We start from the raw sequence: 17,637 nt of genomic DNA on the forward strand, positions 1-17,637 counted from the left end.
TACTTAAAAAAAACAAAAGCCAGCAGCCCATTGAAATCATATGGGTGGAGATTTTGTGATGATTGCCCAGCTTTCCACTGCCTTTGGGAAGGTAAAGGTCTGTGGTGGTAATTATGTCACGAACGCATGCAATGGAGAAAGTCTACGTTGCCACACAGGGAGATGGTTTTTATTATTGTCACTAAAACAGACTAACCGATTCTTACAAATATTCTTTTCCTTTGGGTGTTGCTGCATAGTGCTAGCTTTGTACGTAAGGGTCTATTGTTCCTTGTTTCATAGTAAGAGCAGAACCTTCTGAAAAATAGGGCATTGAGAAATTCTAAAATATTCTTTTTCTTATATTTAGGAAATCAGGCTCACTTCATAGTCTACATCAGGGTCAGTCTCTTCTCAGAGGTTTTAAAGATTAGTTTCTCATTTACCTTTTTAAGTTCCCTTGCCTTTTTAAGTATCAAACGTTATACAAAAGGTAATACACGTTTGAGAAAGTGTTTATCCACTTTAAAACTTTAAAATGGGACTTCTCTGGTGGTCCAGTGGTTAAGACTCTGCGCTTCCACTGCAGGGGGCACAGGTTCCATCCCTGGTCGGGGAAGTTCCAAATGCCTCGTGGTGTGACTTTAAAATGTACTCAGTACCTATCAATTATACCATTCACATCTGCTTCTAGGAGGAGCAGAGAAAGCTAACAATAAAACACTATTATAAGAATACTGAAGAGACTAGGAGTAAATTGAAGGCAAGAGGGAGAAGGATAGTTACAGCAGGAAATGTAAGATAATGACTTCCTTTGAGAAGAAAGCTTGGCACCCAACTTCCTTGACAACAAGGAAACATAATAGACCCTGGTGAAATGTAAATGCCTTTTTTCCCCTACATTCTAAGGGCTATTGCAATATGAAACATCATGTCCAGATGGGATCTAGTTGATTATATGTTAGGATTTTAACAACTTTTGTGCGTGTCGATGGATCTGAATGGTGAGTTTTAGTCAAAATCAATCTGTCTTGAATCAGTAAACAAAGAAGGAGACGGTGGGGAACATTTCCTTGCATGAAGACATAGGCATCCTTGTCACCATCAAACAGAAAGGTCAGAGCCAAGAAGATTGAGGAATTCACCACGAGGCTCTTACATTTTATTGAATTAACAATCTGCATCAAACCCTTACCAGACATTAATATTTAAATGTTCTTCTTATTTCTAGTGCTACCAGTGGTTGAAGGAAAGGATTGTGAGTGAAGAAGGGAGAAAACAGCAAAACAAGCTGAAAGACCTTTCCCCGATTGCGGAGCGTCTGGGATGCACGCTACCTCAGCTAGCCGTGGGTGAGAAAGTCACTTGGGAGGGGAAGCCTTGCTGGATCACGGAAAATGAAATCATTCTCTTTTGCTGATCCACATCTCTTGCATGATAACATACCTATTGCAGGGGCAGATGATCTCTGAAGCATAGACTCCTGGTTCATGCTATCTAAAATGAGACATAGCATTAGATAGGTTTTTCAGAGTTCCCTAGAGTAGTTCCACATGCTGAAACACTTTTCTTACTTCCTTCTCCTTTCCCTTATAACACAGTTTAAACAAGAACACGTCAGTGAAAACGCACACATCCTCACAGTGTCAAGGGTGAGCACCCCTGATCTGTGTAGTGACATCCGTTGCTTCTGGTTCAATTTTCCATCCCCGTCGAAGGTAAGGCAGGTTTGGTGAGAGGCTGAGGAGCAGGGCTGCGAGCGTGGCCAAGGCTACTGCCACATGGAAGGCCTATCCCATGGGAGCAGCGTCACCGCGAAACTTCCAGAGCCACGACAGTGGCTCTTCCAACATAGTGGAGTCAATGAAAGGTCACGGTCATGGGTAACAATTGAAAGCCACGTTGCACCAGAACCGTCCTGTAGAAATATAACGTGCACCAAGCGTTTAATCTTTAAATTTCCAGTGGCCATATTAAAATAGTAAAATGGAAATAGGTGAAATTAATTTTTAAATGGATTTTATTTAACCCAATATAGCCAACATATTATCATTTTTAACATGTAATAAATATAAAAAGTTACTGAGATATGTCACACTCTATTTTTCATACTAAGTCTTCAAAATCCAGAGTGTATTTTACACCTACAGTACATGTCAATTCAGGCTAAACACACTCCTGGGTTCAATAGCCACAAGTGGCTAGAGACTAGGGATTAGACAGAAAAGCATTTAAACTTTCAGTTCCCTTGCTGGAGAGTATCTGCCAGGCTCTGTGATGAGCTCTTTAATGCTCATCTTGTCTCCTTAATCGTGGGTCCCGCGAGGTGTATACTAATCGAGGTGTATACTAATCGTAGCCCTATCTTACAGATGTTAATGGAGTTTTGCTACTATTATCTTCACTTTACAAATGAAGAAGAGGCTGAAGAGAAAAGAATTCATGTGGTAGCTATGAGAAAAGAATAAAATGGGTATAGAGTCTAGAAAAAACTCCTAAGGATTAAAAAATAGCAGGAATTGGGACAAATCAGATACAGTGAGCCAACGAGATAAAAAGCTCAAGATAAGTTCTATGCAAATAAAATAAAAGGATATTTGTTAGATGCTTGACTCTTCTGAGGCTGGAAGGCAGGAAAATGGTAGCTGCAGTTAATAGTCACAGAAAGATGGAAATGGGAGATGGTTTTAGGAGGGAAATACCAGTTACCTAAGTATATGTGTAACTATTGCTGTAATCCTTTCTTCCAAAAAACAAAAAAACAAAGATTATATTTAATGTGATTAGTTAGCATGGCTGCTACTATGGCTTTAATGAGCCCAGTAAAAGGTATTAGCTATCGACCATTAGCAAGTTATTTAACCTGATTATCAATTTTCTCATCTGTAAAATGGGTATAGTAGTATATATCTTACAAACTTGTTGAGCAAAAGGAAATTATGTATGTAAAGAAAAGAGTAGGTGCTCAGTAACTGGTGAAGATACGGATGAAGATGATGTTTTTGCAAAGAATTAGACACCCTCTGCTGAAACTCTGTCCACTCCTAGCTGTCATATATGGTCAGAGGCACAAGCACAAAGAGAAACACCTATTCTTAAACCATAGCCATAAATACAATCTTTAGGTGGTAACAAGAAAGCAAGTATTGAATCTAGCTCTGAAAGAGATAGAAGAACACTGTCTTTCTAAAGAGAAAATCTTTACAACATTTAGACTTTCACTGGATGTCAGATGTACATGACTCTTTACAGAGTCTGAGTTTAAATTAAAACGTGCTTTGTTTCTCCTTTTCCTCCCTCTGTGCCCCCAGATGTCTTTCTCGCCTGTCATTTTTTTCTTTTCTTTGTAAACAGGGAGTTTTGTTTTTAACCACAGAACTCTCAAACCAAGAGGGAAATTATTTCCAGGCATATTACCTTTGATCTGCTAGAAGCGTGTCGGGGGAGGGGAGATCCTCGGGCAGGAAACAAACTACTTCAACCCAACTGTGGGCTGGTGCCCGTGTCTCACGCCTGCACAGGAGCCAGCATTCACACCTTGCTCATAGACACTCTGGATGTGCCTGTGGGGGACCCTTGAGTAGATGCTAAATACCTGGAATCATCTACGTTACCTCTGGCCTTGGCCAGCTCTACCCAGTGGGTTCTCCTACATGGCCCAGCAGCCCATGGGGGAATCATGTGTTGCTGGCATCAGGTAGTTTATGGGCAATAATTCTCTCAGTGCCCTGCTTTGCCCTCAGAACTTCCACTAGTGCCAAAAAAGAGTTCTAAGTGCAAAGTAGGAAATAAGGCAGCCAAAAAAAGAAAATAGAAAGAAAAAGCCCAGGATCACTTGGCTTCTTGCCTTCATAGAGCATTATTTTTCCCACGTGGAAGGATTTAGTGATTGCCTTAAAAGGTCTGAGTGTGGTAACAGCTTAACAGTAGCAGTTGACAGCATGGCCTGACCAAATGGGGGCAGAAGAAGAGGTGTTCAGGGATGTCCATCAATCATCCACGTCTCCGTTTATTCAACAAACATCTAATGAGCACCTACTATGTGCAGGTGCTGGGCCGGGTGCTGAGCATCCAACTGCAAATAACACACACCTCACAGTCTGGTGGGCAAGTCAAGAAATTAACAGATAATTTTAATATAGTGTGAGAGTAAAATAATTGAGAAGGGCAGGGTGGGCCGGAGGCAGGGGTGGGGGGTGGGTTTGGAAGTAAAATGTAGGAGCTCCCAACCCGGCCTGGGACTCAGGGAAGGACTTTAGGAGAAGGCGGTGCCCACGAGGAATCCCAGATGATGAGTAGATATTAGTGAGGCAAAGGAAGGGAGGAGGCAAAGGGACATTCCAGACCCAGGGGACCGCTTGAGCCAAGGGCTTGGGGAGGAGAAACACAGCATGATATTTGGGGTTGGAGAGGATTTACAAATAGTGCTGTTGGAGCACTAAGTTCAAGGCAGGGAGTGAGGAGACCGGAAGCTGGAGTGGAGGGCTTTCTAGTAAGGTTTGAGAAGTGAGAGCTTCACCTCACAGGACCAGGATCCCGTCAGGCACACGTTGAAGAATGTTTAGCAGGCAAGTGACTTGAACAGATTTGTATCTGGAGAAGCTACTGCTGGATGTGTGCGGGGTAGGCAGGGACAATCCAAACAAGATGTAGGAAAACCAGTTGTGCAGGAGAGATGGTGAGGGCCTGAGGGAGTGGACAATTGAACCAGAGCAGTGATTCTCCAAGTGTGTTCCCATATCCACACACTGGAATACTATTCCGCAATAAAAGAAATAATATACTGACCCATGCTATAACGTGGATGAACCGCACAGACATTATGCTAAGTGAAAGAAGTCAGACACAAAAGACGTACTCCATGATTCCATTTAGGTGAAATGTCCAGAAATAATAAATCCATAGGGGCACAAAGTAGATGAGTGGTTTCCTTGGGTTGGGGGTAGAAATGGGATAACTGTGAATGGGTATGAAGGATCTTATTGGGATGATGGGAATGTTCTAAAACTGGATTTTAAATGGTGATGATTGCACACATGATAAATGTATGAAAAATTATTGAATTGTACACCTAAAATGGGTACATTTTACCTCAATAAAGTTGTTTAAAAAAAAAAGAGTACCTGTACCGGCAGCATCAGCATCACCTGGGAACTTGTCAGAAATGCAGATCCTCAGGCCCCACTCCAGACGTTCTGGGTCAGAAACGCAAGGTGAAGCACTGAGTAATCAATGTTTCACAGGCCCTCCAGGTGACTGAGGCATGCTAAAATTTGAGAATTACTGGATTAGAGAAATATTTAGGAAGGACAATCAACTAGATGACAATTAAAAGGGAATGTGGGATCAGAAAAGGACAGTGCCCAAGGATAACTCCCAGGTTTCTGGTTTGGGAGGCCAAGTTACTGGTGATGCCACCAAATGAGATTGGTAACCCAAGAGGGACAGGCTTATTAGTTAAGTAGCAAGAAGTTCACAGTGGCTGTGGGGTGTCTAGCAGGGACATCCAGCAGACACTGCATCCCTGGGCCTAGAGCAATATCTAGTTCCAGGCAGGTACAAACTGCCAAGTCTACTTGAACCACAGGGAGTTTCCTGGGCACCCTGGCTTCTGACATGGTGAGAAGGGGACTGGGATGTGAGGGGGATGCAGGGAGTCTCATCGGGCCTTTTACAAGTTTAAGAGGAGAAGGGTAGGGTGGCAGCTACACAGGTATGAAGGGCCTGAGGAGGCTTATTTTAGAATGGGAGAAATTTGATTATGCCTTCTTGATAAAGAGAAAGAGGATAGTAAGAACTCAAACATCCAGGAGAGCAAGAGAGGGGGAGGAATAATGGATGAATCAAATCCAAGAAAAGGCAAAAGGAATGGGACCAGGGCAGAGTTTGGCTTTGAACAGACAGCACCCCATAGCCTCTGAAACTGGAGTATGAGTGTGTGTACTTGTGTCCGTAGGTGAGTGGGAAATTAAGGAATATGCTACCTGAGGGACTCAATTTTCTACATAAAGTAGGCAGCTAGGCCATCTGCTGAGAGGGAGGAGGCCTGGGTTGAAGAGGGTTTAAGGGTAGAGGTTGCTAGAGGCAGAGGAGGGGTGAGGGGTTTGAGGGCTGGTGAGAGAGACGGTCTCCCCAGAATGAACCTCGCATCAGGAAGAAAGGCAGGTCCAGAGAGGGCTGACAGGTCAGTGGAGACAGAGGACCCAGGTACCCAGAATCTACACGGACTCTATGTAACAGATGAGGGGAAAGTGAGAGCATGAATGAGATGGAAAAGACAGATGCAAACAGGAATCCAGACGTTCGCCCAGGAGCAGTGTCAGGTGTCTTCAGGAACAAGACAGTGTTCCTGGGCTGGGCAGCTAGACTGGATGCCCCAGTTGCGGGGCAGAGGAGCCCTAGGCCCACAGTTCACGTGCACGGATTCTACCGAGTCCTCCACACAACAGGGGTTGCTGCTGACGTTTTTAATCCTGGAGCATGCTGTCCATCCTCCCCCCAAATTAATATGTTTTGGTTGTGACAACGGAAGCTACAAATGGTGTGTGCAAACTCATCAACAGTCAGAAGTGCTTTGACTTCCTGACCGACTGCTCTCTCTTCCCAGCGTGGTGCCTGAGAAACGAGGGTGTGAGTTCCGTGCTCCTGGGATCATCCACTCCTGAACAACTCATTGAAAACCTCGGTGCCATTCAGGCAAGTACTGCAGCCCTTTCCAACCAACTCCAGGGAGTTTCCTGGTGCCTTTGAAGATGCCCCCAGGCAGTGTCCCATCTCCCCACCTCTGTCCTTCATTGTGTCACAGCTGAGTTGCATGAAAGCCCCTAATATAGGGAATAGGCTACCTGTTCCTAGATAGGGGAAGAAGGGAAATGGGGACAAAGGCAAAAGAAGCAACAGAACTTTCACAGTATGTGGATCCAGGGATGTCCTCTGCTGATTAACAGGCAGTCTCCTCCGGGCTCATTTCTCAGGATGGCTTGTGTCTGTGGGACAGTGTATTCTATGACCCAAGCAATGTTACACCTGACGACTGGGTTCCCAGGTCGAACCACACAAGCCTGCCTAATAACCAGCTTGAAATGTAGTAGCCGTAGGACAATATCCACACATCATGTATTTACTTTTTTCCCCACAAATATTTATTGCCAGTCTACAGTGTGCCAGGCCCCTCATTTCTGCTCTCCTAGCATCCTGGATCTCTCTCCCCATCACAGCACTTACGATAACATAGTATAATCGCCTGTCTCCCCTGAGGTCAGAGACTTGTGTCTTTCTTGCTTCTCCACTGATTTTCCAGTTCCTAGACTCTATGGCCCTTAGTCAACACTCAAGAAATACCTATTGAATGAATGAATGTTTGACACTTTTAAGACAAATAGGCTCAGAATTCCAGGATCACATCTCCCTAACGGCAATTTCAGGAGCGCCCACCCCCATTCCCTCCCCTGCAGGGATTGCTAGGCCTGGAGGAAGCCTGCAGCTGTACCTGGGGAGCCTGTAAGGCAGCAGGAGGGGAAGTGGGAGAGAGATGTTCCTGGGAGTTCTGAGGAGAGGGTGGAGGTTGGTGGCTGTGGTGACCATCCCCTGCCCCCAAAGGTCACATCTCGGTCCTGAGCCTGCCCCACTCTCAGCCCAGCCAGAGGCTGCAGGAACGAGCCCTTCCACGGCTCTTGCCGTAGCTGTATCACCTGCCCAAACAGAAGTGCCTCACAGCTTCTCCCCTGTCCATCTGTCCCCGAAACCAGCACTTAGCCCTGTTACCTCTCCCAGAAGGAAGTAGATGGAGGTGGGGACAAGCTTGATTAAACTTAAAACTTTAAAAAATCCTTTTGAAGAATAGCCTTGAATATGCTGGCAGATAAACGGTGCAGACCTTCTTCTCTACCGTCACCTTTCTTAGGGCTGTGCAGCTGGGTGATCATCTCTGCCTCTCAGCTTCTGAGAATTCCTCCCAGATTGTGGGGTTCCCTGTCCCTGCTCCCTCTTAAGAAAGCCTCCCCACCTTTTCTTATTTTCACTTGTGCTCTGGGAACAGATAAAGGCTCCGCAATGACGAGGAGGAAACGGGAACAGTCTATACACAAAAGCACTGAAATGCAACCCAGTGATTTCAATTCCACTAATACTCATTGAGTGCTTATTCTGCGTCTGGCACCATGCTAGGCAGAGAGTGTTCCGAGATAAGCACAGGACGGTGCCCTCAAGAGCTCACGGGCTGCCTGAGAAAGAGGGAATTAAGACTCACTCTTCTATCCCGTGGTTCATTCAGGAGATCCTGAGAGCTTACTCTGTACTCAGCACTGGGGACACCACAGGAAACCAGAAAGATATTACCCATCCTTCAAGGAGCTTATATTCCAGTGGCAGAGGCACATGATAAAGAAACATATAAAATAATTTCAAGTGAGAAGGTTTACTAAGTAACTAAAGATGGTATTGTAATAGAGACTAACTGGGAAATGAGTGAGCCCACTTTAGATAATGTCCTTGCCAAAAGCTCCTCTGGGATATGCTTATTCTGAAGCCTTCAAGTGGAGGATGCAGCACGTGAAAAGCCCTGGAAGGAGCAGACACACAGAAGAGCAGTACAAAGGCCCTGAGACGCAGACGCACTTGGCTTTTTCCAGGAAGCACCAGCCTAAGGCAAATGTGGTCAACATGCAGTGAGCATAAAGGACGGTGGGCGGGGGCAGGGGACAGGTCACACGGAACACTAGAGAAGTCAGAATTTTGTTCTACTCACAGCAAATCCTTTGGAGGGTTTTAAGAGGAGGAAGATTGCTTTGGCTGTTGTGTGAAAAGCAGAATGAAGAAAGGCAAGGACAGGTTGTCCGGGTGACGGGTGATGGTGGCTTGGACTAGCAAGGATGGTGGCCATGAAGGTCAAGGAGTCTGCAGGTTTTGGAAAGAGAGGCATGACTTGCAGATGGCTTGGCAAGAAAAAGGATTCCTGTCAGCTAATAGAGTGATGGCTGCCATTGCAAGGGGGGACTCATACTGCCTGGGATGGTAAAAAAGAGAAAAGGTAGTTCCTGGGCTGTGGCAATACTCCAGGTAGCCAAAGATAACATTTCAGAGGAAAACTGAGGCAGTCATCTTGCCAAAGCACTTCCTCCCTAGCAAGGCTCTGGCTGGTGGCACGATGGGGCTTCCATGCTCAAAGGGTAAGAGAAAAGGGATGTTGTCCAAGCAGGGAGGCTGCTACCAGGAGGGTTTACCTTCCCTTTTCCCTTTCTACTCCACCTCCCGTGAGCCCAGCGCCACAGATTCCACCCTTGGCAGGCTGTAACTGGGCCCCTTGATGTGGTGAGAGTAGATTGTGTGGCTGGGGGCTCCCTGCAGCAGTTGGTGGGACTGGATAGAAAGAGTGCAGTGCCAGCATCTATAAGGAAAAGAAGTTTCTAATGGGCACAGGAAGGCAGCTGCTCCAAGGAGCGAATGTGCCTAACGTGAGCATAAACTAGAGAGGCATTTATAAATCAGAGCCTCAAGAGATGAGAGGCTGGAGAGGAGCCACAGCTGCAGGCAGCCCATCACCTGCACAGGTCCCCACCCTCCAGCCTTAAAGCACCTCGAGGCTCCCCACCATCCACTCAGAGAAGTCCAGGCTCCTCAGCGGTCGGGCCTTCCCGTCCACGGCTCATCTCCCCTCCCCTCCCTTCCCTGGGATCCTAATCCCCAGAATAGTGGCCCTCCTCCTGCAAAGTGTCCACCACCCCAGGCTGGCCAAATCCGGCTCCATCCCCAAGGTCCATCTTGACAGTGACCCAGTCCTGGGAGAGCTCCCCTAATGCCTCCAGCCGGCAACGCTAGCCAGACCTCCCCTCACCCGCCAATTACTGCAGTCAGGATACTACTATGCGTGCAACTTGCTAGCTCATGGGATGTTTGTGTGACCTGCAGGGACGAAAATGTTTTAAAACAGTTGCCAACATTAAAAAATTGGGCAACTTCCCATAAAATTCTTCATGTATGGCTTCTCTTGAACATTTAGGTCTTATAACACTATTATTTTTTCATGTTTTATTCAAGTACTTTTATGGTTTCATTTTACTAATGTTTAGATCTCTTTTCTTATTGGTGTAGTGAATGAAGAGTTTTTTTCCTCACATGGCTAGCCCACTGTATTCTAGACACAAAACTTCCAACCAGCTTCTAGATTTGAGTCTCAGTGTTGCAGTCTCACATTTAAATCGCACAGTAACTGAGATCCTCTGATGCTCCAAGGCTAGTGGGAAACCAAATGTGCTTTAGCTTCATTCAGAGAGGAAAATGTTACCAGACCAGTGAGGAAGGAGCTCTACCACCCTGCCAAACCCTGAGGCTTCTGGGGAGAGCATGTGAGTGGAGACAAGGTCACGCTGGCCAACATGACTGCAGCAGAGGAAGGGTGAGGTGGAAACCTCAGAATCAGTCATCATGAATGTATTTCACCACAGACTCCACACAGGCTCAGACTATTCCTGCAAGAAGCCTGCCTCTGTCCCTTGTCTTATGGTGTAATGTGTGCCCTTGGCCCACTTCTTGCAATAAATGCTTGCTGGCCCTAGATGATCTCATCCTTCCCCAGGGCTTCATTGAGCATGACCGTGCAAATGACTTGCAAATTCTCAACTCCAGTCCTTCCACTGCCACTAAGCTCCACAGCTGCCCTTCTGGCTGCCTGCAAGTCACTTCTACGTGGGATCCCAAAGGCACCTTCACCTCAGCATATCCTACCCCAAACTTAGGCTCCAAACTTCTCCTCCTGTGGTCTCTCAACAATTAATTACCTACACCAGCATCTTCCTAGTCACCCAGTCGTGAGATCACCATCAGCCTCCAGAATGTCCCGCAGAGGCACTCTCCTTTTCTCCTCCACCGCCACTGTCCAGTTAAGGCTCTCAGTGTCTGGCTAGGACTGCAACAAATTTCTAACATGTGTCCCCTTTCAATCTCCTTCCAACTCTTCCTTCAGAATACCTCCATGTGTCTGATGGGGTCACTCCCAGCTAAGAAGTCCTGAGAAGTTCCCCACCACCTACAGCATAAAGTCCCAACTCCAAAAAATGGCATTCAAGGCCTTCCGCTGTTTACCTCAACTTCCCTTTCCTCTATTCCCACCATCCCCACCCCTCCCCCACTCACTCTACACTTGTATCACCCCGTTTCACAGACTTTTCACTTCTTCATGCTGTTCCATCTACCTGGGATGCCTGTTAACCTGTGGCCATCCTTCACCAGGATTCTGTCCACCAGCTGGACTGAATCTCTCCTTAGTCTCTAGACCTGTGCTATCCACTACTGTAGCCTCTGGCCACCTGTGGCTATTAAAGCTAATCCAAATGGAGATGCGCTCCAAGTGTAAAATGTACCCTAGATTTCAAAGATTTAGTACTTAAAAACATGTAAAGCATCTAATAATATTCTATACTGACTACCTGTTCAAATGATATTTCGAATATAATGGAGTAAAACATGTATTAATTTCACCTGCTTTCTACTTTCATTACTGTGGCCACTAGAAAATCTAAATTTACATATATGGCTCTCATTTCTATTGGACAGAGCTGCTCTAGATATTCTATATTTCTATGAGCCTTCATTTACTCAGTCAACCAATAATTATGAGCACCTACTATGGGCCAAGTACTCTTACGGGCTCTGGAGATAAAGTGTGAACAAAACAAGGCCCCTGACTTTAGGGAGCTTCCTGTCTGCTGGGGAGGTAGCATTCTGGTGGTGGTTTATAAATGTATCCAATTCTAGATGACTTTGCTTAATATTGAGCACAAAGAACAAGTACCAAGTACTAACCACATTCTTTGTTCCTCTCATGCTCTCAGGTTCTCCCAAAGATGACATCACACGTGGTAAATGAGATCGATAACATATTGCGCAACAAGCCCTACAGCAAAAAGGACTATAGATCATAAGGCAGTGCATGAGCCGCAGAAGCTGCATGGGTAAAGCAGCAGTCTATACAGGTACAGAACGGTGTTACTAGCCGGTGTTCTGAATCACTTAGCAGCCCACTGCTCAACCTCTAGTTTCCCCGGATTCTGAGGTTTCTGCTGTCGCTACCACTGTGCACCTGAATTATGAACACATCTGAAAACTCACAACCAGGAAAATCCATTCTATTTTCTTATCTGGGACTGCAGTCACCTGTTCTTACATTGCTCTGTACATCTCATGTTTATGCAAAGGAAAGCATGTGGCGGGGGAAAGACATACTACCTTCAGGCATTTAGTAACTTAAAGAAGGTTGTACAGATATATTTTTTCAAATGAACAACATCCACAGATGCAATGTGGATTGCATCAGAAAGAGTAGGCTCTGTTCACTCCGAAGTCTTGCTTGAAAAATCAGCTGAAACAATTTTACATTTTTTTTTCTATTTTCACATTCATGTTAGCAAGAGTTGTTTTCACTTGTCATTCAACAGAAGTGAAATGCCTAGGTATTTGCTTTCGTTACCTTTTAAATATTTAGTGTTGCTTGGCCTCAAAAATGGCCCTGTATAGCAATTCCTCCAAGGTGGTCTATTAGGATTCTAATGTTATGTCCATTTGCATGGAGAGATGGTAAAAGGATGAAGACCCTAGTCTTTAACCAGAGACAGTCTGGTTAACTTATGAAAGGGAGAATTACACTACTATGGAAGCCTAGCTTTGAATAAAATGTATCTGCAATGAAGTGTTCATTTTTACCTACATTTTCCTAAAACCTGCTTTATACTTTTGACTGCTTGTAGGCACAGCTTCTGCAAGTTTAAATATTTGAGCTTTAAAAATAAATATACACATGCTCAGTTTTGTAAGTAAATCTGTAAAATACCCAGAAAGGCAAATGTTTGCTGTTTAATTAGCACTGGGATTTTACATGCTTGGTGTTTTTGAGAAGTTATTAACATGAAAGTGAATCATGGGCTTTGAGAAAAATGCTGTCACTACTCAGCATATGCTGGGTGAAGCAACTTGCCCAAAGAAAAGTAAATGTTAAAGAACTTCCTAATTCCATAATCACACTGTGTGCATTAAACTATATGCATGAAAGTTCTTTGCATGGATTAATGGGGCCTAGCCTTGTGGCACGCAGAAGCTGAGGTATATCCCGCCCTGCCACTACTTGGCTACCTACTCTCATGAATATATGACTTGAGAAAAACTGACAGTATACTGCGTGTACCTGTAAGGAGGGAGAAAACTTTTTTCCCCACTTTTAAGGTGTATGTAGAGGGGGGAGGGTCCTCTATCTCTATTTGGACACCTGAGCATGTACGAAATTCTAATTTAATTTTCTGGCCAACAGGACCCCATGTAGAAACCACTGAGACTTACAGAAGAAATGTACTATCAGCTTAAAATGCTATTTTCTGCCATCATTTCCAGATATGTATTTCATGATTAAGTTCTCAAACTTAAAATGTTAGTGTGACGTACCAACAAATTTTCTTTTTGATTACTATTACCTGTATTCTAATAGGGAAACAGTGCGTTTTTTACCCAAGCGTATCAGATTAATGATGGAAATGGATCATTTTTCAGTTGTTCATTGTGCATTCTATCAATCCAGTATGCATAAATGAGCTGAAGTTGTCTAATTGGAACTGCAGTTTATTTGCTTAGAGTAATAAAAGCATTTGTGCATTTAATCTCACAATTAGTTTTTATCTGATCTATCATTATAAGGCTATATATATATCATTATAGGAGATATATACACACACACACCCATCTTCATAAAACAGGCAGTAAGAATCACTTAAATAATAATAATGTTGGGGGCTTCCCTGGTGGCGCAGTGGTTGAGAGTCTGCCTGCCGATGCAGGGGACACGGGTTCGTGCCCCGGTCCGGGAAGATCCCACATGCCGCGGAGCGGCTGGGCCCGTGAGCCGTGGCCGCTGAGCCTGCGCGTTCAGAGCCTGTGCTGCGCAACGGGAGAGGCCACAACAGTGAGAGGTCCGCGTACCGCAAAAAAAAAAAATGTTGGCAGGTAAGCTGCACTGAGTGATACCTAACAGAAATAGATTTATCAAAAGATTTAATTTGCAACCCAGACTTTTTTTCTCTTGTTAATGGAGAAAATGATTAGCTACTGGAGATATTTCTCCTTGGGTTTTAGATATGTTCCGTACTAAGGTTAAAGCTTCTCAAACGCATTTAAAAGAACCTGCAAATTAAAATCAAATACCAACATTGCTTGGCCGTGGGAACATCTAGTTTTATATACAAATCATGTGCCATGGTAAATATACTAGATAAGTACATTTCACAGTTCTATCCTTAAGAAAAATTTCCATGCACTCTCATTTTCCTTTCTTTTCTGGAAAGATTTCCTTGGCAGAGAACATACCATTCCAAAGGGTAACCTGGGTGGCAGCCAGCCACACACTGAAACCTCAGCCAAGGGAAATGAAAACTAGAAGCCCTGTGCCTGGCTTCCCACTGTAAGAACTGCCACTTCATCTTCATCCGCAGTGTGCAGCAAGGGTCACCAGGTTGATGGCAGGGCTTCAAGGGGCCTTCGCCACCTCTGAGACCACCCCACTCCCTGCAAATGAGGAACCCAGGCCTGAAGAGATTAAAGGACTCGCCCAAACTCATACTGCAAGTTGATGGTAGAACCAGGCCTAGAACCCAAGTATTTTGTGTTCCAGTCCAGTGCTCTTTTAGGGGTGATTTTTTTTAGCTTTAAAGCTTTATGAAAAAGTGTGTGTGATTTTTTAAGTTAAAAAAACTTGGAAATGAATCCAAATTCAGGATCAGTTAAGAAGGAAAGGTCAAAGAAATGCAATGAAAACTCATGAAGGCCAATGAGAAGTTCATCTGTAACCACCTCCATGAAAATCAAACCAACCACCCAAAAGACCCTCCTAATCTTCAATGAATCCCCCTACTTGGGAGTCCAAGGAGGTGTGGGAGATAACCCCTTACAGCCCTTACAAGCATCTGATCAGTAACTACAAAAATGTGCATTTACATGCATGGGAAATTAATGGTTAACATGAAATAATGTAATAAAGATGATATACTTAATCACATGGTTCTTATGAAGAAGTCTAAGGAAAATATAAATTTTACAAAGCAAAACTTAATGATACTCAATAAGCAAGACCTTTTGGGAATTCTCTGGCGGTCCAGCTGTTAGGACTCTGTGCTTTCACTGCTGAGGGCGTGGGTTCAATCCCTGGTCAGGGAACTAAGATCCCACAAGCCATGCGGTGTGACCAAAAAAAGAAAAAACTTAGTAAGACCTTTCATAAGAATTTTGGGTATAAAGCCAATCTCCACATTTGTTAACTTCAAACTTGCTTCAAATTATTCTATCCAAGTTAGAATAATATACCATATAGGTCAACCAGTAGATTTTTACTGGCTAAGAATAATTTCAACCCAAGTATTAAGTTATAAATGAACTTCTAACTTATCACAAGGGGTGTAAAAACAGGAATTAAATCACTTTGAATCCCAATTACAGCAAAACCCCTTTTATTTTACTGGTGTTGGATAAGAGGCATTTTTTTGTTTTGTTTTTTTAGCGGTACGCGGGCCTCTCACTGTTGTGGCCTCTACCGTTGTGGAGCACAGCCTCCGGACGCGCAGGCTCAACGTCCACGGCTCACGGGCCCAGCCGCTCCGTGGCATGTGGGATCTTCCCACACCGGGGCACGAACCCGTATCCCCTGCATCAGCAGGTGGACTCTCAACCACTGCGCCACCAGGGAAGCCCGATAAGAGGTATTTTTAAGATAAAAATTCTCCAGCAGGCTTTTACTAAACTAAGCCAGATCCAGCACATCATAATTCTATGTGCTACACAGTCTTTCTAGGTGACACGGAGAGTGCTGGGGAAAAGGTTCCACAGCTCCTAAGAGTAAAGCACTGGTACAGTAAATCCTTAGTTAAAACTGCAGAACCATCAGAATATGTCTTATGAACTTATAGGTCAGAATTTATCTGACAGTATAGAAAGTTAGAAACTATTATCAGGATTAAAAACAAAAAGTGCCATAGGAAAATTTCAGGACCAAAACCAAATTTTGCTTCCTCACTTTTCTACAAATTATTCAGTTTATTAACTCAAGAGGCACTCTATTAAGAACGTCACACCGATGCCCCTATTTTGCCACCCCATCTCAGGTATACTGTATTATAAGAATTTTTTTCCCATCTATACAGGCACTGCCACCTAGTGGCAATTTTTTACCTGCAAGTTAAAAATTACAGGTAAAAAATTACTTGACCCAGCTCTGGTAACAAACAGTAGACATTGATGGTTTGTCAAATAGTCATTTGTCAAATAAGCAAATGCAATTGGTACAAACGCCACGCCACCAAACTACTGACCAGTTATTAATCAACAGAAAAAAAAGTTAAAACATAATAAAAATAAACTTCTTATGTGCTACACTAACTACTATGCAGGGTCTTTCTTCTGACTTCCCCATTAACCCCTTATTACCCAGTGGTGGCACATGGATAACAATGTACCAGAGAAAAGTAAAGAACTGCAGACTTCTAAAAGCAATGATGAAATCTAATCCTCAGTTGAAGATAATGATGATCTGGGTCACTAGGCAAATGTACTCCTGGCCTGTCTTCCTTCCAGGTTCTTAGATGTGACTTCCCAAAACATCCAACAGCATGGAATTGGAAGATGGACTCCTGGTGAATATCTTTCTATAGTTATAAATGGTGAATATTATTTGCAACATTCACCTTAAAGTTAGAAGTAGAAACCAAACATTAAAGTTAAGATTAGCCATTGGGAGTATATTTCCTTTAAGATACTGTTTGTAGAAAAGTACTGGATGTGGTCAAAAGCTGACAGGAATTATCACCTGTGAGTCCATAACCTTTTAAGTGATGTAGGTTCAAGAAGAGTTTCCCAAACTTTTTCAAATCGTGGCCTATAGAAAAAAATAATTACCTGTAAACACACTGGTTAAAAAATGCAAGAGACTGCTCTTGGCTGGACCCACAAGGTCTAAAGAGATCAATATTTTGTTTACAATTGATAGGAACCTTTGGACTAAAGGGTCAAATTTATGAAAAGTCCTCATGGAAAAATGCTGACCAGCACCAAAACCACTGTAATTTCTTGGAGAGTTCTTAGAATTCCAGAACTAAGATCACAAAAATTACTTTGGTCTTTTACACATCAATATTCAGGAAAGCGCTTCTCTTATTGAACATTCCTCCAGTGATGTGAGACCCCGGTCAAGAGAAAACAATGATTCCATTCTTTTAATAGGTCAAACCAACATGGTAGGGTCAAGCTAACCTCCCTGGACACCCAGGACCAAAGCTATAGAGCTGAGCAGTGTGTACTTTAATAACCACATAGGACAACTCTCATATGCCTAGGCACTATTTTTAGATTATTACCTTGGCTGCCTTTCTTCCTTTAAAAAAAAAAAAAGAACAACTTTTCCACAAGTTTCTCTTCTCCAAGTTGGAGAAACTAATGTTTTAACTTTGAGTTATTTCAAATCACAAATTCAGAGACTTGCAAACATGAAGCTTCTGTTCAATCCCCCAGAGGGAGAGGACTCATTCTGATATTTGTGGTTCAAAAAAAAGTTGTAATATTGTGCTTGGAACACACAGAACCAATTATTAACTTCTTGCTACTATTATAAATAATAACAGCTCAGTCCAGGTTACT

At 43.7% G+C, this 17,637-nt stretch overlaps 1 protein-coding gene across 7 annotated transcripts in view; it reads left to right on the plus strand.

Moving 5' to 3' along the window:
- Nucleotides 1-17,599, plus strand: part of KCNAB1 (potassium voltage-gated channel subfamily A regulatory beta subunit 1) — a 508,411-nt gene extending 490,812 nt beyond the window's left edge. For all 7 annotated transcript variants that reach the window (XM_079921204.1, XM_079921205.1, XM_079921206.1 and 4 more), the window contains 3 exons: nt 1,211-1,331; nt 6,587-6,675; nt 11,808-17,599. In XM_079921204.1, coding sequence (XP_079777330.1) covers nt 1,211-1,331; nt 6,587-6,675; nt 11,808-11,897 — 300 coding nt within the window. In that variant the 3' untranslated portion in view covers nt 11,898-17,599. The remainder of the gene's footprint in view (nt 1-1,210; nt 1,332-6,586; nt 6,676-11,807) is intronic.
- The last annotated feature ends 38 nt before the right edge of the window (nt 17,600-17,637 follow it).

This window comes from Stenella coeruleoalba (assembly GCF_951394435.1).
Source record: "Stenella coeruleoalba genome assembly, chromosome: 5".
Classification (NCBI taxonomy): domain Eukaryota; kingdom Metazoa; phylum Chordata; class Mammalia; order Artiodactyla; family Delphinidae; genus Stenella; species Stenella coeruleoalba.